At 39.3% G+C, this 22,090-nt stretch overlaps 2 protein-coding genes across 2 annotated transcripts in view; both read right to left on the bottom strand.

Moving 5' to 3' along the window:
* Positions 1 to 22,090, bottom strand: part of LOC143035850 (uncharacterized) — a 145,701-nt gene that overhangs the window by 74,634 nt on the left and 48,977 nt on the right. The window lies entirely within an intron of this gene.
* LOC143035602 (uncharacterized) lies at positions 1,373 to 2,152 on the bottom strand. Its single transcript, XM_076202467.1, has 2 exons — positions 1,871 to 2,152; positions 1,373 to 1,576 (listed from the first exon to the last, which is right to left on the bottom strand). Exons 1-2 carry the CDS (start codon positions 2,150 to 2,152, stop codon positions 1,373 to 1,375), a joined length of 486 nt encoding a protein of 161 aa, XP_076058582.1.

Here is a 22,090-nt window from a genome sequence, read left to right as displayed (position 1 = left end):
TCCAACCTAAGAGGAAGGCACGGGCGGTCGTCTCAGCAGAGATGGGGAGAGGAATTACTTCCGGCCACCTGGTGTACCTGTCGATGCAAATGAATAGGTAACGCATTCCACGCGAGGGATGTAGGGGGCCCACACTGTCCCATGGACCGACTGGAAGCGTTTTGTGGGCGCGGGGAAGCGATGAAGTGGAGAATGTATGCGGCGCGTCACCTTTGACGACTGGCTAGTAAAGCAGGTACGGGTCCATTCCCTGACGTCTTTGTTGATACCAGGCCAGACGACGCGATTCGTGAGGAGACGTTGTGTTGCCCGAATTCCAGGATGACTGCGGTCGTGGAACATTGAGAAGACATCCTTGCGATGACACGCCGGGATGAATGGTCGGGGTTTGCCTGTAGATATGTCGCACCTGGGAAGCTGTCGGAGCTGCAGGATGTGTTGTCCAGGCGGAGGTAATGGAGTTCTTCGTCGTTAGTCTGAAATGCTGAGATGAGTGCGTAGTCGATGCGTCTGTAGTTAGGGATAACGCTACAGGTGATCCTGGACAAGGCATCGGCTACATGGTTACCTTTTCCCCTGATATATTCGATGTGTGTATCGAATTAGGAGAAGAATGACAGCTGTCGAGAGACTCTTGGTGAGTTGTGGTCCGATACCCTATCCAGTGCGTTGGTGAGAGGCTTGTGGTCGGTAAGGATGGTGAGAAAGTGCTTGACGGCCGAGACAATGGCCAGAAGCTCTCTATCAAAGGCACTGTAGCGCAGTTGGGAAGTTTCCAGCCATTTGGAGAAAAAAGCTATCTGCTGGAGCTGTCCGTTGACTTTCTGTTGGAGTACCGCACCTATGGCTTTATAGGAGGCGTCAATGGTGAGGATGTTTAGAGCATTAGCCACCGGGTAGGACAGGCGGGTGACGTTTGCCAATTCAGCCTTAATCTGCCTAAATACTTGAGTTAATTCAGGAGAGGCCGTTCAGAGGTGCAAGTTTGGCGGCTGCATTGGGGATGAATCGATGATAATAATTGACGATCCCTAGGAACTGGTGTAGCATTTTGACTGATGATGGTTGCCGGAAGTCGATAATGGTGTCGACTTTTTGAGGGAGGGGGTGAAACCTCCTCTATTAATATGGGGTATCTCAGGAAGTCGAGTGATGGTACTCCTAGAAGGCACTTTGATGGATGTATCCTGAGGCCACAATCCTGCAGTCGGCGGAAGAGGAGGCGGAGATAGTGACGGTGTTGGTCATGATCGTCATAGGCCACAAGTATGTCATCGATGTAGACGGTGACGAAGTGGAAGTCTTTGAGGGCGTAATCCATAAGCCGCTGGAAAGTTTGGGCTGGATTGCGGTGGCCAAACAACGTCATCCTTCACTCAAAAAGGTCGATGGGAGTGATAATGGCTGTTTTCTGAATATCCTCTGGTGCTACAGGAATCTGGTGGGGCGCTCTGACTAGGTCGACTTTGGAGAACACCTGCTTCCCGTGGAGCTTGAAGTGGAAGTCTTGGGAATGTGGAATGGGGTAGCGGTTGGCCTTGGTGATGCGGTTGAGTTGGCAATAATCACCACAGGCCTGTCACTGATTGGGTGGTGGAGGTGTCTTGGGAACCACATGGAATGGCGATGCCCAATCACTCTCAGAGGGGCAGATGATGTCCTGGTCGAGAAGTTCTTGAAATTCTTGCTTGGATGCTGCCAACTTCTATGGGGAAAGGCATCGAGGCTTGCTGTTGACAGGCGGCCCTGTTGTTTGGATTTGGTGCACGATGATGTGGGGGCTTGTAGTGGTGGCCTTGTATGGAAACGTCAGTTGGGGGAAGTCTTCCAGGATTTGCGCGCATTCGCCGGCTGGTTGAAGGGAGGATACCTCGGAAGAAGTGTCGTTGGTGATCGTTCCCGGTATGCGGCTTGTTGCATGATACAGGCAATTATCCTTGGTGCTGACTGCCATTTTGTAGTGCTGTAAAAAGTCATAGCCTAAGATGGGTTGTTGGACGTCTGCAACAACAAAGGTCCAGGGGAACTTGACATTCTGGAGATCCAGGCCAACGTGGTGGCTGCCGTATGTGGCGATGGGTGTGTCGCTGGCTGCGAGCACGTCGTATGATGGGATGTCTTTCCCTTGTCTCGGGGCTGCTGCAGGAGTCATGATGCTGACAGCTGAGCTCGTGTCCACCAGGAAGGAGAGTCCAGAATGATTATCACGCACCGAGAGGAGGGTGGAAGCGTAGTTGGCGGGGGAGGTGGTGCCTACCGTCCCTCGCGTCTGGTGTTTCCCGACAAGCTGCAGTGTTCGGTACATCTGACTGTTCTCTCACCAAAGAGGGTATGGTACGTCCAGGTATTACTATTCCTAGCTGGGACGACACTTCGTGGCATGTCAGTTAACCGATTCAACAATTTCCTAATTTCGTTCATTTCCTCCCGTAGCTACTGCACACTTTGGTTCTCGGCACTGGTCGGCGAATGTACGGTCCTGCCCACTGCACCATTCACTGAGGGTTGGCTGGTCGAGGGGTGGTAATTAGCACGTGTAATGTCATTACACTCTGTGTTCACTGCACTGTTGCTCCTTCCTTCAAGGAAATTGACAAAAAAAAAATGATAGCTCAGACATTTGATGGCGCAAATGTTATGAATACCTAAAAAGCAGTTCAAGCAAAAATAAAAACAGTTTATAGTAATGCACATTTCATTCACTGTTATGCCCATCAACTTAATTGATAATGAGAAATGCAGCAAGCATTACACGAGACGCAAGAATATTTTTCTCTAGCATTCTGACTATTCCAACATTCTTCTCAAGATCACCACAACGTGTGTCCATTCTCAAGAAGCATATGGATGTCAGCATTCCACGTCCATCCTCTACGAGGTGGAACTTCAACATATGGACCATAAACAGAGTTAATGAAAATTTGCAACCTTTAAAAAACGGTCTTACTGAGATTCAGTTAACATCAAATGCAGATCAAACCATTGCAGAAGCAACAGGAATTCTAAAAGACCTGAATGATGATAATTTCAATTAAAGTTTGGCTCGAGCTTTTTCATCAGATTATGCCTCATGTTGATATAATTTACAACCAAATGCAGTCTCGAGAAATAAGTGTGTTTAAAGCTAATGAATATATAACAAATTTCAAAACTGCTGTTTTAGAATTAAGAAACTCAAAGTATTGTGAGAACCCTTCAAAGACACTCATGGCAGAAGGTAAGGAAGTGTGTGACTGTATATGTGCTGATATAATGGACAGATATTTTCCACTAAACACTTAGTAGCTGCTAAATTGTTCAATAAGAAACGCTTCACTAGTTTTAAGAATGAATTTTCTGCTGAAGCATATCCCAGACTGACAAAGAAAAGCTTGAAACTGAACTTAAAGTATTCTATTGTAGGTCTGATATTCACGAATATTGCAAAATAACTGAGCTGCTGAAATATATTTTGGAAAGTAATGTAGATGATATTCTTAGTGAAATTACATATACATACATGCATATATAAAAGGCTTTTTTTCCCCCATAGACGGGGGGTAGCCAAAAAAGAAAAAGGCATAGAAATCACTTCCAACCATTTCATTTCCCATATATTCCATTCCCTTCCACCCTCCTCCCTCCCTCTTATCTTAGCACCTCCTGGATAATGGGTCATCCCTGCATCCTGTCCACTGCCCTGGGTCAGAAGCAGTGTCGCAAGACACAGCACATCCACAGCAAGGCCGCTTCATAAATTTGGCGACCCCCCTCTCCGTCCCCTCATGCAGAAAAGGGGAAGACGGGGAGAAATCCCTTCAGGCTGCGTCAAATATTTTCTCATACATACTTCCTTACCCCCATCATGCATCACAGCCTCATCTATATACAACCCCTCTCCATTCACCCCTATCTTCTGTCCTCTCCCGTCCTTCCTCTACAGACATTCCTCTCTTTTGTAAAGCCCCTTTCACCCCATCCATCCATCTCATCCTAGGGCGCCCCCTCATATTCACTCTTTCCACCTCTGCCTTTCACACTTCTTTTACTAACCTTTCTTCACTCATTCTTTCCATGTGTCCAAACCATCCTAATACTCTTTCATCCACCCTATCTCCCAACTCCCTTTCCACCCCTGTTCTCCTCCTCACCTCCTCATCTCTCACTCTATCTAGCCTAGTAACCCCTATCATACTTCTCATACATTTCATCTCAAACACATTCAAACTCCTTCTCTCTTCCTCTCTCATGCTCCATGTTTCTGCCCCATACATTGCTGTTGACACAATCACTCCTTCACATAACCTCCTCTTAGCATCCATTCCCAGATGTCTATTTCTCATTACACTTTTTAATCCACCAAGACATTTACTCGCTTCTCTCAATCTACATTCTACCTCCACCCCCACTCCTCCCTTTCCTGTCACATTGGCACCCAAGTACGAGTATCTAAAACTATCTACTTCCTCCAGTTTTTCACCCTTAATGCTCACTTCCACCCTACTGTCACTCTCTCCCCTTGTACATCTCATCACCTTACTTTTGCCCACATTCATCTTCAGCTTTCTTCTTTCACACACCTTCTCAAACTCTGTCACTAACTTCCTCAATCCCTCCTCTGATCCTGCTACAAGCGTAGTGTCGTCAGCAAACAACAGGTGGCTCACCTCCCACTTTTCTCCATTTTCTTTAATCATCTCCAACCCCTGACCCACTACCCTTGCATTCACCTCTCGCACCACCCCATCCATGTAAAGATTGAACAGCCAAGGTGACATAACACACCCCTGACGAAGTTCCACCTTTCCCTCAAACCATTCACTCTCTCCATTTCTCATCCTAACGCAAGCTCTACTACTCTCATAAAAACTCTTGACTGCTCTTAACAGCTTTTCTCCTATCCTATATATCTGCAGTACTTCCCACAGTGCCTTCCTGTCTACCCTGTCGTAAGCCTTTTCCAAATCTATATAAACCCAAAAAACATCCTTACCTTTTCCTATAGCTTTCTCACATATCTGTCTTACCACAAAAATCTGATCTACACATCCCCTACCTGTCCTAAATCCACACTGTTCCTCACCAATTACTCCCTCTGTTCCTCTCCTTTCTCACCTTTCTCACCAACCAGGTAGGGCCAGTGCCCTGTCAGTTGTGTTGCCTCACGAAATTTCTCCACCAGGTACGATCCTCGTAAAGTTCCTCTTCTTCCACACTCTCTATTGTTGATCCTCTCGCTTCAATTGCTTTCCTCACTCCATCTCTCCATCTCTTTCTGGGTCTTCCTACCGGCCTCTTTCCTCTTGGATTCCATCGATAATATTTAGCAGGGTACCTTTCTTAACTCATCCTCATGATGTGTCCATACCATCTCAGTTTACTTTCTACAAATTCTAATATTGATTCGATGTCCAGTTCATCTCTGATATCCTCATTTCTTAAGCGATCTCTTCTTGTTACTCCCTTTATTAATCACAACATTCTCATCTCTTGCTCTTTAATCTCATTGTTAGTGTCCAGGTTTCTGAGCCATATGTTAATACTGGTCTTAGTATAGTTTTATATATGATGACTTTAACTTTTGATGGTATGAGTAGTGGGTACATTAATCTTAGATTATCTGTATATCTTTTTATTCTGCTTGTTATTTCTTTCTCCATATAACACCTCTCATTTATTTGAACTCCCAAGTACTGAAAGTCTTCCACTTGTTTCAATTGTATTCCATCTATTTCTATCTTAATATTATCTTTATCTCTCGCCACCATCATTACTTTAGTTTTATTTGCATTTATAATCATTCTTGCTTTTTTTCAATTCTTCATTCCATGCATTCAGGGTATCCTGGAAATTTGTACGAGACTTTGTGATTATCGCAATATCATCTGCATATGCCAATGCAGTTACCTCTCCCCTAAGTCTCATCCTCTTCATGCTCCTGTCCATGAAGAGCACAAACAGTAAAAGAGATACCACACCACCCTGTCTTACATCCTCAGTTACGTCAAACCAGTTATCCTCTCTTAGCTGGGTCCTTACCGCACTGACATTATTTCTGTAAAGACTCTTTATAGCTCTAATTAATGAGGGTTCTATCATATATCTTGGGTCTTCTAAAGTATCCCATATTTCATTCCTTGGTAACCTGTCAAATGCTTTTTCTAGATCTACAAAAGCGATGTACACATGTTGGTCCCACTCCCAGTTCTTTTCTATTATCATCTTCAGTGTGAATATTGCATCCGTTGTTCCTCTCCTAATCCTCTCAATCAAGACCCTCCCATAAGCCTTCCCAACTACACCCAACAAGCTGATCCCTCTATAACTACTACACTCACACTTGTCCCCCTTTCCTTTGTAAAGGAGAACTATACAGGCACTCCTTCAGTACTCCGGCACTCTACCCTCTCTTAAACAAACATTAAATAACCTCGCCAGCCAGTCCACCATAACTGTACCTCCTTTCTTCAGACATTCTGCATGGCATCCATCCAACCAAGGTGCCTTCCCTGCTCTCATCATCTTAACTGCTGCTTTCACTTCATCCTTCCCTATTTCTCCTCCATTTTCCTCACTCATCACTCTCGTTTTTTTAGCGCTTTCCACTGCAGCTACCTTTCCCTCCCTATCCTCCTTCACATTTAGCAACTCCCTAAAATACTCTGCCCACCTTCCTCTCACTGCCTTCTCTTCCATTATCATCTGCACCTTTTACCTTTTCTTCCCTACTTGATTCGCCTCCTTTTCCTCTCTTAATTTCCTTCCAAAACATCTTTTTATTACTTTCAAAATTTCTGTCATACTCTTTCCCCATTTCACATCTGCTCTCCTCTTTGCTTCCTTTATCTTATGCTTAACTTCCCTTCTATTTACTTTGTACCTCTCATACGATTCCCTCGTCCTAATTTGTAGCCAATCTATGAATGCCTGTTTCTTCTCTTCTACACATTTCTTTGCTTCCTCATCCCACCACTCACTACCCTTCCTTCTATTTCTTCCCGCCCTCCTTGTTCCACACACCATCTTTGCACACCTTATGACTTCTTCCTTGAACCATCCCCATTCCTCCTACACTCCTAGTTCTACTCTATCCTTTACTCTCTCCCACTTCTCTCTCAACTTCTTCTTATACTCATTCTCCTTTTTTTTCTTATTTAAGCAGTTCACTCTAAGTACCTCCATAACCTTCTGCCCTTTTCCTCTTTCTCCACCTATTCTCCACTCTCAATTTACCTTACACCAAAAAATGATCTGATATTCCCCCACTCTCTCCCCTTAGAACATGTACATCCTTAACTCTTCCTACCATACTCCTGGTCACTATATAGTCCATTAATGCTCTATCTGCCACCCTTCCATCCACCACCCTCTCCCATGTGTATTTATGCTTGACTTTCTTCTTAAACACTGTATTTACTATCATCAACTCTCTTTCAAGACACATCTCCACCATCAATTCTCCACTACGATTTTTACCTGGAACTCAATACCTCCCAATCACTCCATCAATTGGTTAATTAACATTTCTCCCTAATCCCTCTATGCGCTCATTTATATCTACCCAAAAAGCCTCCCTTTCCTCTACGTTCTTCTCACTACCAGGCCCATACGCACTTACAAAAACCCACATCTCCTTTCCCAGCTTCACCTTCATCCACATCAACCTTGATTACACCTCCTTCCACTCAATTACCCGCTTACTTATTTTTTCACTTACTAGCCACCCATCTCTCCCTCTTCCCCTCTTCACTCCTGAGTACCTCCAAGCTACACTCCCAAACTCACAGTTGCCCTTTCCTTTCATTTTAGTTTCACATCCATCTTTCTTCTCACAGACATATTGCCTATCTCTTCCCTTTTACTCTCATCTGTACCACATCCACGCACATTAAAAGACCCAAACCTTAGGGTACTGGTTGGAAAGCTCCCAGACCCACTTTTATACTACGACTGTCCCTCCGTTATGCTGTCCCCCAACCCCTTGTTACTGTCCTGTACCATTTCTCTGAATATTCATTTCCTTTTTTTCGCCTACCTACCCTGTGGTCGGGGCAAAAGAATACTGCCAACAAGTATTTCCACTTGAGTCGTAAAAGACGACAAAAAAGGGACGGGGAATGGGATTAGGAGTCCTACTACCTGTAGCCCCAAAAGGGGACATTCCTGTAAAAAAAAAATAAAAGGAAATTACGAAACTGATAAAACCCCTCTTGACAATTGCCATGACTATAAGCCCTATCAGAGGCAGAATGCTGGTTTTCAACGTTGAAAGAATGAACTTTTCCAAGAAGCAATATGAATTCGGAAAGACTACATGCACTTACAATGCTTTTACTGGAGAAAATTTTCCTTAATTGTCATCCAGAGATCAAAGAGAATTTTATTGATTTTTTTCGCGCAAAGTAAAACAAGAAGAATGGAACAATTTAGGTTATATTAAATAAATAAATAAAATATATATATATATTGTTCTTTTAGGATTTTATCAAGTTTCTGAATATATATATATATATATATATTGTAACGTAATATTAGATATTACGTCATATGTGTAATTATGTTATAGAATTGTGTTTCCTTTGTATTACATAACTATGTTCATATTTCTTATCTATGTATGTATTGTAACAATGTTAAGCAGTAACGCCCGTCCACTATATGTAATCTTGCCTACGTGCGGAGAGGTGCGCACTCTTGTAGAACAAACAGACAAGCGAAATCCTGAATAGTTCGGAGCGCACAGATTTGACAGTTACTAAATAAATAGATTGTTCAAGCGAGTCGAGGGTCCTAAAACTACCCATGTTGACGTGTTAACTTACCCTCCTCCCCTCCTTTCACTCACTCGCACACTCACCCGGAAGTATTCAGCTTCCGGTCCAATGGTATATAAGCGGTTGAAACCGCTCATTCCTTGTCATATTCCCACATATTGATCTCTTGATAAAAACTAGAAGGTTTAGATTCATGAGACGATTGGTGTGAAGTGATCACCCTTTTTGCCTACATTACGTGTCTGATATACATTGCATTACTTTACTTATATTTGTACTTATTACTTATTCTGATGCATGTTCCTGATCTCTTTGTACTTAGATAGTACCATATTGTATACTGATCTTGTGTTTCTTATTTGAACGATAATTTCCATATTCTTATAATCATGTACGGTCCCATTGACCTTACTGCCCATTCTCTTTTGTGTTGATTGCCTGTAAATATTTTCCACATTAATAATTTCGTTTACTAGTTTTATCGCTAGTTTAATATTCCTTTCCTGGAATCTTCTTTGTTACCTTTACTTCTAGTCTTACGAATTATCTAGGCCCTGACCAGATAGTTCAGTCCTACAGTGGCTACTAGAAGTGAGCTGGTTCTTAAGCACTTGGCCGTTATACGTAACGTATCTTCACATACCAGCAGTCCGTAACAAAGTGGCGACCCTTGCCAAGGATATTGGATCAGGTATTTAACACATTCTTTTAGAGATGGATGATATAGTTCAAGAATTCGTTCAAAATCCCAAGGTAAGTTTCTTAAAGAAACAAACTAAAGACACTTTGATAGAAATAGGCAAGCACTTTGGAGTAGACATTGATACAAGTTTGCGAAAGAAAAAAATACTTCAGGAACTCGTTGAAAATCTGATCGAAGATGAGATCTTATCTCCAGAAGAGATTACAGCTATACAAATTCCTTCAAATAGGTTAGAAATAGAGGCACGACTAACCGAACTTAAGATTAAGGAGATTGAATTAAAGGTCAGGAGAGTAGAAATTGAGGAGGAAGCTAAACTGAAACAAATGCAAATTGAGGCAGAATTTAAAGCTAAAGAGGAGGAAACTAAACTGAAACAAATGCAAATTGAGGCAGAATTTAGAGCTAGAGAAGAGGAAGCTAAAGTGAAACAAATAGAAAGAGAGAACGAAACTAAAGTCAAATTGGCAGAGTTAGAATTAAAGAAGGCAGAAGTAGAAGCTAGGATTGTTGATAGACGACCCGTAGTTCAGGAAGGTCATATAGATATTTCCAAGTATGTAAAACTTTTACCCATATTTTCAGAAGGAGAGCCAGAAATTTTCTTTCTTCAGTGGGAAAAATTGGCGCAACAGTTACAAATCCCTAAAGAAAATTGGCCATTAATCATTCAAACACAATTTAAGGGTAAGGCTCAGCAAATTTATACTTCTCTTTCAGAAGCAGAAAGCGAGTATGATAATATGAAAGCTTGTATTTTAAAAGCTTATGAACTAATACCAGAGGCCTATAGACAGAAATTCCGTAATTATAGGAAGACACCTCAGTTAACATACGTAGAATATGCGGCTCAACAAGAGAGGTTATTCAATAGGTGGTGTTTGGCTAGTGAAACGGACACCTTAGATAGACTTAAACAGTTGATTTTATTGGAGCAGTTTAAGAATACCTTAGAGACAGATCTTAGGATTTTTATAGATGATCATGTTCCCGAAACTTTAACTAAAGCTGCTGTATTGGCTGATGAGTTCACACTAAATCATAAACCTAAGTCAAGACAAATGGAATCCCAAAAGTCAAAGTCATATATTCCAGATTCAACAAAATACTCTGATCCTTGGTCCCCAAAGAAACACACTGAAAATCAGTCTAGCCCATCACATTTCAGTTACAGGTCTGATTTCAATCAATATCCTCCAAACCAACCTTGGCAAAGAATGGAAAGGTTTAAGACTAATCCCCCTGTAACTTGTTCATATTTTAAACAGGTTGGCCATCACATTTCTAATTGCAGAAAGAGACTGACATCCTCATTCTCCAATAAGACACCAACTCTTGTAAGTAATATAAAATCAGATGATTCAAAATCCTCTATTCAGGATAAACTACCAAAGAAGCCGGTATTGTCAAGTAATGTAGAACCCCCCTCATCAGATCATGATCCTTGTTTCAAACCATTTGTATCTTCAGGAACTATATCTCATAGTAGTAGTTCACAACAATATCCTATTTCCATACTCCGAGACACAGGAGCAAAGCAAAGTCTGATTTTAAATTCTGTCTTGCAGAATCTGGGTGAGTCATATACAGGTTATGATATATTGATAGAAGGAGTTGGAGGAATTGTAAAATGTCCATTACATAATGTTTTCTTGCGGTCTGATTTAACAACCGGAATGGTTAAAGTAGCAGTAGTAGACTCTCTTCCCATAGTAGGAATATCCTTATTGTTGGCCAATGACATCGCTGGAAGCAAAGTCATTTCTCCCTTAATAACAAATAACCCTAAGACCTCAGTAGAACCTTCAGATAACTTACAGTTGTTTCCCGCTTGTGCTGTGACCAGATCTCAGTACAAGAAATCTGAAGAGGAGACCTATAATTTAGAATCCCTATTCTCCCAAACTGACCCATCTTCTTCTTCACCAGTTTCTCTATCTAGAGCAGAATTAATCAAAGAACAGAAGTCAGATCATTCTCTTAAAAATTTGTACGAGATTGTTTCATCTCCAGAAGAAGTTGAAAATATGTCACGAGGTTTCTATATAGAAAACGGAGTCCTAATGCGAAAATGGAGAGCATCCACCGCAACCGCTGACCAGCCATGGCAAGTAAGGAATCAAATAGTCCTCCCTCTTGGTTTCAGGAATAATGTTCTAAGATTGGCTCATGATACTCCCTTAGCAAGTCACTTAGGGGTAAGAAAGACCTTGTTCAACATAACCCAACATTTCCATTGGCCCACGGTTGTCAAAGATGTTGCCCAATATTGTAAAACATGTCATACATGTCAACTTGTAGGTAAGCCCAACCAGAAAATTGTAGAAGTTCCACTCCATCCCATTCCTGTAATGGAAGAGCCATTTAAAAAAGTTCTTATTGACTGTGTAGGACCTTTACCTCCTTCAAGTAAAGGAAATCAGTACATTCTCACAATCATGTGTATGAGCACTCGTTTTCCAGAAGCAATTCCTTTGAAAAATATTAAAGCTCAAAACATAATCAGAGAAATGTTGAAATATTTCACTATGGTAGGATTTCCTAAGAACATTCAAAGTGATCAAGGAAGTAATTTTCTTTCCAACAAGTTTAGAGAAACTCTTGTAACACTAGGTATAAATCATGTAACTTCCTCCGCCTATCATCCTCAATCACAAGGTGCTCTAGAGCGCTTTCACCAAACGCTCAAGACAATGTTAAGAATATTCTGTGCTGAGAACACTCGAAATTGGGAAGACGGACTCCCCTTTTTGTTGTTCGCCACCCGAACAACAATTCAAGAAAGCCTTGGATTCAGCCCGTCAGAATTAGTCTTCAGTCATGAAGTCCGTGGTCCCCTAAAGATACTTCATGAACAATGGATGAAAGAAGAACCACCTGTTCCTTCTTTGAAATACGTGTCCCAGGTCACCGAGAAGTTGTTAAAAGCTTGGAAGTTGGCAAGAGAGAACTTGGCGAATGCTCAACGAGAAATGAAAGGTCGGTATGATAAAAATTCTAAACTTAGAACTTTCTCTCCAGGAGATCAAGTGTTACTTTATCTTCCTATACCAGGAGATCCATTGCAGGCTAAATACAAAGGACCCTATGAAGTCTTGTCCAGAGCCAGTGATCTCAACTACATAATCAAAACTCCAGACAGAAGAAAGAGTTCCCGTCTCTGTCACATAAATACCTTAAAACCTTATCATTCCCGAGATCCAATTCCAGCTTGCAGCTCTACCACAATAGAATCGGAAGAGCCTCCTGATAACCTGCCTAATCCTCCTGAGATTCCCTTGGAAAACTCTCAGATACTACAAAATCTTCAGATAAAAGTAGGACACTTATCTGAGAAACAAGATGTAGCAGAACCATTGACTGACCTGTTGAGAAAAGACCACGACTTCTTGTGGACACCTACCTGTGAGACGGCCTTCAAAAACCTGAAGTCCCTTCTCACTAACGCACCAGTTCTAAGGGCACCCGATTTCCAACGACCCTTTCTTCTGCAAGTCGACGCCAGCGACACCGGTATCGGTGCCGCCCTCTTGCAAGAACACAACGAAGTTCTTCACACTATCGCCTACTACAGCAAGAAGCTGTCCCCTGCGCAAAAGAACTACTCCATACTTTCTAGAACATAGCTTTTCAACAGAAAGTGAAAAGCTTTCCCAAACGGTGGAGGTGTAACGTAATATTAGATATTACGTCATATGTGTAATTATGTTATAGAATTGTGTTTCCTTTGTATTACATAACTATGTTCATATTTCTTATCTATGTATGTATTGTAACAATGTTAAGCAGTAACGCCCGTCCACTATATGTAATCTTGCCTACGTGCGGAGAGGTGCGCACTCTTGTAGAACAAACAGACAAGCGAAATCCTGAATAGTTCGGAGCGCACAGATTTGACAGTTACTAAATAAATAGATTGTTCAAGCGAGTCGAGGGTCCTAAAACTACCCATGTTGACGTGTTAACTTACCCTCCTCCCCTCCTTTCACTCACTCGCACACTCACCCGGAAGTATTCAGCTTCCGGTCCAATGGTATATAAGCGGTTGAAACCGCTCATTCCTTGTCATATTCCCACATATTGATCTCTTGATAAAAACTAGAAGGTTTAGATTCATGAGACGATTGGTGTGAAGTGATCACCCTTTTTGCCTACATTACGTGTCTGATATACATTGCATTACTTTACTTATATTTGTACTTATTACTTATTCTGATGCATGTTCCTGATCTCTTTGTACTTAGATAGTACCATATTGTATACTGATCTTGTGTTTCTTATTTGAACGATAATTTCCATATTCTTATAATCATGTACGGTCCCATTGACCTTACTGCCCATTCTCTTTTGTGTTGATTGCCTGTAAATATTTTCCACATTAATAATTTCGTTTACTAGTTTTATCGCTAGTTTAATATTCCTTTCCTGGAATCTTCTTTGTTACCTTTACTTCTAGTCTTACGAATTATCTAGGCCCTGACCAGATAGTTCAGTCCTACAGTGGCTACTAGAAGTGAGCTGGTTCTTAAGCACTTGGCCGTTATACGTAACGTATCTTCACATACCAGCAGCCCGTAACAATATATATATATATATATATATATATATATATATATATATATATATATATATACATATATATATAAATATATTTATACCTGTTTGTTTCCTTTTACACAATATTGAAACAAAGGCTAAAGATATTCTGGAGCAGCACCCCCACTAATTCAAATTATGATCCGCCACTGCTTATCATTTATATATGGTTACATCAAATCACCCATTGATGGTTTAAGATGATCATCCTATTTTAACTTGAAGACTTAACTGGGTGTGTGATAGGTACTGTCTTAATAGGTACTTAGGTGGGTACTGTCTTAATTGGTATCCAAGGCCAACTGCCTAGTCAGTGCCTACAATGCGTTACCTTGGGCTTGCTGCCTGCGGGGCCCAGCATATCCTACATCTCCCTCATCAAGATAGTAATATGCTACGTTCATGCAGTATATTAAACAACAATGACAATGATTTTGCACAAGTCGATGAGAGTACCTTGACATACAAGCATAAATGAGAAATGCTAACTCCATGAGGGGAGGGGGGAAAACAAAATAAAGGAATACACAGGGCACTTCTGTGCACACACAACACACATGCACACACACAATGTAAGAGGCCGGTAGATAGAGACATTTAGGTAGATCGAGGGGTTGGTGAAACGATATGTAAATTTTATCCAGTTGTTATGATACAATGGCCGACTGGAAGTTGCAGAGAGTTGAATATTCTAGCTTACCGTCTTGTATTGTAAACATTGGTTAGGGTAGGCGCTGATGTTACGAAATGTAAACATGAAGTCGTTCTGCTGCGACAAACTGCTTGCGTAAACAATATCGCTTGAGATAGTATAACAGTCTTTCTGGTTGGAGAATAAGGTGGAGGAGGAGAAAAATTATTGGTGCATGAAGGTAAAGTCACGCCCTTAAAGGGTGGTGCTTATTTGAAAAGTAAAAAGATATTGGTTGAATTAAATAGTGACGTCGGAGCAGAAGTGGCTTGGTGGGATGAACAGGGATCCCGGGTGGGAGTCTCTTGATGTAGCTTGAATAATCAAGTGTAACTGATAGTGAAGAAAAGGAAGAAAACTTAAGTTAATTATTTGATTCACCTTCGAACTGATTAATGGAACTGGACTAAAAACTTATACTCCGAAAGTGGCTTGGGGCCTTGAGACGAGTGACTACAATACCACAATTATAGAAAGAAAGTGAAGAAAATTGTAAGTGAATTACAATTTCACTGAAGGGAACTGAAGTGTTAGTAGCAGCGAAGCTAACAGTGGCGGCAGCTAGGGATGAACTTCCTCCGAAGAGAATACAAGGCTGGTGCATGCAGCAAACTACAAGACTGAGGCAAGATAAGTCTACGGGTACACCAATCTACAGTGCACGCAACCATAACCACGCGGTGCACAACCACAACACTGCGAGCAACTACTACGAGGGGTCTACAAGACGATCTTCAAGGCAGTGAGCGACGAGGCTGATGAACGACGAGGCTGACGAACGACGAGGCTGACGCGGGACGTCGAGGTTGACGTGCGCAAGGAAGACTACGTGGAGACAGTCAAGTCAAATCAACTACTGAAGGTATGAATAACACAGCACTTAGGCATGAGGTTCATACCTCCAATATTAATATTCCCAAATTTACCGGGGATGAAAACACTTTAGGAGTTAATAAGTTCATTAATCAAATAGATACATTAATTGTGAGCAAAAATATAACAGATGAAAAAAAGGAAAATAGAAAATTTAAAGGAAAATATAGATCCTGAGAAGGGTAGAGCTAGGTTTATCATAAATTTCCAGCAAATGGAAGATATCAACCAATATGAAGCTTATAAGAAAGCATTCATTAAACATTTTATGTCAAAATGTGATCAGGGTCCTAACAGGTCTTTGGTTTGAATGATCAAAGAAGTTAGAACAAGTGAATCAGACACAGAATACTTAGCTAGATTAGATAGATGGTCAAAAGACATGAATTCTATCTTGAAAGATTCAGATTGGATAGAAAAATCTAGTGATAAAATAAAAGTTTCTCAGGCAATAAAATTGATCACATTTGGATTGTTGACTAAAAATAGTGATGATTTAACGGCAGAAAAGCTGTATAAAGATCTCAAGTCAAATATGAATTTAGGGGAGGTAGATTATCTAATGCAAGGGTACAGTGAGACCAGAATCATAAATCCATATGTGATGACAGTGGGACAACAGAAGAGGTCTAGAGGAGAGTTTAAGAAAACAGAATTAGGACATAGACAGAAAGTTAGAAGTCCATCCAGGGATACTAGACTTCTATGTTTTAATTGTTATACTTGGTGACACAAAGCACAAGACTGTTATTATGGTTTTAATTGTAGAAATTACAAATATGAGGGTCATGATGAGTATCAGTGTAGAAACCCACCATTCTGTATGTATCACCAAAGAATAGGCCATAAAACCCATGAATGTAGAAAATTTCGTATGCACCAGGAAACAAGAGGAAAACCCCCAGAGACAGAATAAACCAATATTCTAGAACTCCCCACATATATACAAATAGAAAGTATAAGAGTGATAGAAAGGTGAAAGAAAACTCCAATATCAAAGATAGTCATAAACTGACAATTACAATTAGAAGGACTTCTGTAGGACCTCTCATTGCTGGTAGAGTGTTCAATAAGCCTATTCAAATATTTATTATTTGTTATAACCAGTACAGTTTAAACCAGTTGAAACCAGGAGTGAAAATCTTGGAACCAATCCATTACTCATTGCAAAGAGTAACTGGAAATCAATTAAAAACATTAGGTAAGGTTTAACTAGAAGTTATCTAATATACAAATGAACATTTGCACATTCCATTGATAGTTGTAGAAGAATATGTTTTCCCAGATTTATTGATAGGATTTGCAACTATGAGAAAAGAGAACATGGTGATATGTCCTGCTGACTTAGGGATCTTAGTGAAATCACAGTTAATCCCATTTTTAAATCAACCAGACTTAAGACCAGTGACAGGAATCAATGAATCCCTAGACATAGATAAGAAAGATAACAATTTTACTTTAGATAACGAGACCGAGCGGTCCAGACCAACAGAAAGTAAAGCCTCATATAGTGAACCCAACTCAGATGTTCAAGAAATCCCAGAAATTACTAATTCATCAACTACAAATGAAGCCTTGCAAATTGTGGATGGTGGCGTAATAAAGTCGACGTTATTACACTCCAGAGCAATTAACAGGGTCAAAGTGCAGTTGAAAGGAGTCACTGTAGACTCTGAAATTTTAACCCTCCCAGAATCAATTAGATTAAAAGGTTTGAAGTTGGACTCAGGGATTTATAAGTCAAATAAGAACATAATAGAAATAGAAATTCTTAATTCTTTAGATAAATATATAGTTTTAAGGAAAGGTACACAAATAGGATGTTTTCAGGTGTGTACCAAACCCATCAAGATTTTAAATGAGAGTAGTGAGGAGGTGGAATTACCAATTTCATCAATCTGTTCAGTTCAAGAAGAAATAGAATTAAGAAAGAAATACAAGCATCAATTAGATTCTACTAATTGCCCTGAGTTGGATGAAAGTTTACTTGTTTTGCTTGTGAAGCACAATAAACCAATTGCTTTGCCGGGGGACGCCTTAGGCAAAACTGTTTTAAAACATCAGATTAAATTAGAACCACAGCTTATTTACATACCCGCCTACACTCTAAATTAGCAATAGTAGATAAACTGATCACTGAAATGTTATCACAGGATATTATTAAACATAGTAAAAGTGAGTGGAACTTTCCTTTGATTTTGGTGCCAAAATCAGATGGTACTATGCGCCCGGTTATTGGTTATAGGGAATTGAATAAGCACACCATTCGTGACAGGTTACCATTACCTGTAATAGTTGGCATCTTAAGAAGTTTGGGAAATGAGAATAGATACTTTAGTACTAAAGATATAAAATCTGCTTTTTGACAAATAGATGCCATTTTACCAGTTTATCCAAAGGTAGACTAGCTTCTTATATATATGATGATTTCCAAGTATATACTAACGAGCCCTGTAAGAGGGTAGTAGATATCATTGGTCGGGACGACCAAGGGTAGCTGCCGAGCCCTGTAAGAGGCCGGTAGATAGAGGTAGACATTTAGGTAGATCGAGGGGTAGGTGAAACGATATGTAAATTTTATCCAGTTGTTATGATACAATGGCCGACTGGAAGTTGCAGAGAGTTGCATATTCTAGCTTACCGTCTTGTATTGTAAACATTGGTTAGGGTAGGCGCTGATGTTACGAAATGTAAACATGAAGTCGTTCTACTGCGACAAACTGCTTGCGTAAACAATATCGCTTGAGATAGTATAACAGTCTTTCTGGTTGGAGAATAAGGTGGAGGAGAAAAATTATTGGTGCATGGAGGTAAAGTCACGCCCTTAAAGGGTGGTACTTATTTGAAAAGTAAAAAGATTCAATTTCTTCAGCTCATGTAAAAAAAAATTGTATATGTAAATTGTAAACATAACCTATTATACATTGCTACAATGTATTATAATACATTACTATTATATGTAAACATAACCCATTTTTAATTTTTGTTGCTTATAATTTCATTAATTTGACAAAAAACCCACTTATCTTTTAATTATATTCTAAAATTTTCCTCAATTATATTTCTTACGTTTTCTTTAATAGGAAATTTAAAGAAAGTTGAAGTATGGCAAACTTATTTATATTAATTATTTATTCTGCGTTACTTGATAATTAAATTATTATATGTTTAATGGTACAGGTACGTACTACTACTTTGAGTAGGTTTTATAGTCATTTATTGCATAATGACTACTTTTTGCCTTTGGCTGTCTGGTCAAAATAGCGTATATAGTAAAGTAGCATTTTTTGCACTAAATGCAAATTCTTATTTGCATTTATAGTCGTAATAGCAATAATAGAATAAATGCTAGATATCCGGGCTCTAGTAATTACGTACAATTACGTTCAATTACGTACACAACACGATACAATCACTATTCGAAGTAATAAAGACCACTAGAAGTAATAAACTTCGTAGGAGGTATTCAGTAGGTATGTTTACAAGTTTAGTTGAATTGTCAACGGGGGAAATTGTCTTCCGGGGGTAAGTGTCCGGGGGGGGGGGGCAAAAATAACGTATATAGTAAAGTAGCATTTTTTGCAATAAATGCAAATTTCTATTTGCATTTATAGTCGTAATAGCAATGATAGAATAAATGCTAGAAATCCGGGCTCTAGTAATTACGTACAATTACGTTCAATTACGTACACAGCACGACACAATCACTATTCAAAGTAATAAAGATCACTTGAAGTAATAAATTTCGTAGGAGGTATTCAGTAGGTATGTTTACAAGTTTAGTTGAATTGTCAACGGGGGAAATTGTCTTCCGGGGGTAAATGTCCTAGGAGATAGCGTATATAGTAAAGTAGCATTTTTTGCAATAAAAGCAAATTTCTATTTGCATTTATAGTCGTAATAGCAATAATAGAATAAATACTAGAAATCCGGGCTCTAGTAATTACGTACAATTACGTACACAACATTCAGTAGATATGTTTACAAGTTTAGTTGAATTGTCAACGGGAGAAATTGTCCTAGAGGGCAATTGTCCTAGGGGGCAATTGTCCCAGGGGGCAATTGATTACGGGGGGCAATTGTCCTCCGGGGGAAATTATCCTGATACGCTTCATGTCTCTGCCTGTCACCAAGTTCCACTTGTTTAGGTCTCCCATCCCAAGTATATACATATGGTCAAATGAATACTATCTGTAAAATGCATCAAGATTAATATTCAATTCACAAAGAATATTATCATAATATTATCTATACTCTTCTGGTTCATTAAAATTGATACATAGGGTATCATTTTCAATTATTTCACTGATTTGCAACCTAACTTTCTTCATATCATCTAAATGGCCTATCAATTCTTCCCGACTTTGTAAATTGACTAGTTTGAATTTATTTCCACCTGCAGAATCAATTACCCTATATGGACCTGAGTACCTTGGTGAAAATTTATTATAGGGTGAATGTAGTTTGACCTATTTTTAATTCTAGTTTATGTGCTATTTTGTGTTGTTGCTTTTTCATCTCTTATGAATACTCCTGCATATGTTCCCTAACTGAATACTGTGGAAAGTATTTATTCTATTTATACACAGGTTTCTGCTCTCCAGTCAAGATTTCATATGGAAGAGTTTTGTCTTCCCCAGAAATAATAAAATGAGGTGTTTCACCTGTTGCTATATTAATTTGGTTGTTCAGAGTACATTTAACACAAGGAATCCAAGTATCCGAAGTTATACTATGAATACTTATCATACTTCTAAGACATGTAATAATCTTCTTATTTAACCTCTCTACAACTCCATTACTTTGTGGATTATTCACTAGAATGTTTACTTTCTTTATCTTAAATATACTACATAATTTTTCAAAGATTTTATTAAATTCAGTTCCATTATCTGAAACTAAGATCTTAGGTGTAGTGAAATTACAGATTATCTGATCATAGATCACTGAAGCAATAGTTTCAGCTTTCTTATTTGGAATGGGTTGTAGAATACAAAATCTTGAAAAACAATCAATGTCAACAAATACATATTTATATCCATTCTCAGACATAAGTAACTCCGATGTATCTATGTGAGCTCTTTCCCAATGTTTCTGTGGAATGGGATAGGTAGATATCGGAGCAGGTTTTGGTGTATTTCCTTTCACCTTAACACATTTCAAACAATTTTCTATATAATCATATATATCTTTCTTCATACCTGGCCAAAAGTATTTAAGTTGTGCTTGTCTATAAGTTTTATCCTTTCCTGGATGTGAGCTACAATCACTATCATGAAGTAACTTCAATATCTCTTTTACAAGAGTTTGTGGTATTACCAACTGATTTACTGGACCTCTAGAAATATCTTTCCCACTTACAACTGATTTTCTATACAAAAGTCCATTAATCAAATGAAATTCCTCTACCTTAACTTTTGGTAGTTTTGGAGGATTTCCTCTTGGGTTCATCAAGTACTTGACTAATGAATCACATGTTTTATTATCCCTCTGTCCTCTTATTAGCATTTACTCATCTAAAGTTACTAACTCTTCTGTATTACAAACAAAATTAATCAACCCTGTCATTGGTTGGCTAATATTTTTAGAAAGTGCATCTGCCGTAACATTCTCTTTACCCGGAATATATTCAAATTTAACTTCATAGCACTGAAGTATCGCAAACCATCTAGCGGGTCTGCCCCTAAGATTCTGATGCTTAAATAAGTTCTGAATAGCTGTATGATCAGTCCACACTCTGGACATACCAGTATCATATCTCTAACACTTTCTAATGAATATATCACTGCTAATGTTTCTCTTTCTGTTATAGAGTATTTTTTTCTGCGTTATTACAAAGTCTTGAAGTGAAAGCTATTGGTTTCAAAGTTCCATTTCTCTCTTGCATAAGTATTCCTCCTAATCCTATGTCAGATGCATCAGTGCAAAGAATGAATTCTTTATCATAGTCTGGAAATATTAAAATTGGAGAGCTCGTGAGTTTATCTTTCAACTTATCAAAAGCTTCCTGTTGTGCAGGTCCCCACATGAACTTTGGGTCCTTCCTCAACAAAAACTTAATGGATTAATGTCAGCATATCGTTGATTAAATTTTCTATAATATCCTGTCAATCCCAAAAAGCTCCTAATCTTGTCTACATTGGTTGGAACTGGACAATTCTTGACTGCTTCAAATTTTGAATTCACTGTACTAGGTAAGTACCAAATAAATAACACTGTCTTGCAAGAACTTACATTTTTCAAATTTCACTTACAATCCTGCTTCAACTAGTCTTGAGAATATAAAATCTAATTTCTTAAAGTGCTCAACCGCTGTCTGGGAAACTATTAAAATGTCATCTAGGAATCCACTAGCAGTGTTTCCTAACAACCCATCTAGAATTGTATTCTTTAATATCATGTAAGTTAATGGACTATTACATAACCCAAATGGCATTCTTTTGAACTTATAATGTCCCGTTAGAGTGGAAAATG

This window comes from Oratosquilla oratoria, chromosome 19 (genome assembly GCF_046742065.1).
Source record: "Oratosquilla oratoria isolate Oo_2021 chromosome 19, ASM4674206v1, whole genome shotgun sequence".
Classification (NCBI taxonomy): Eukaryota; Metazoa; Arthropoda; class Malacostraca; order Stomatopoda; family Squillidae; genus Oratosquilla; species Oratosquilla oratoria.
This window is presented reverse-complemented; position numbering and strand designations above follow the sequence as displayed.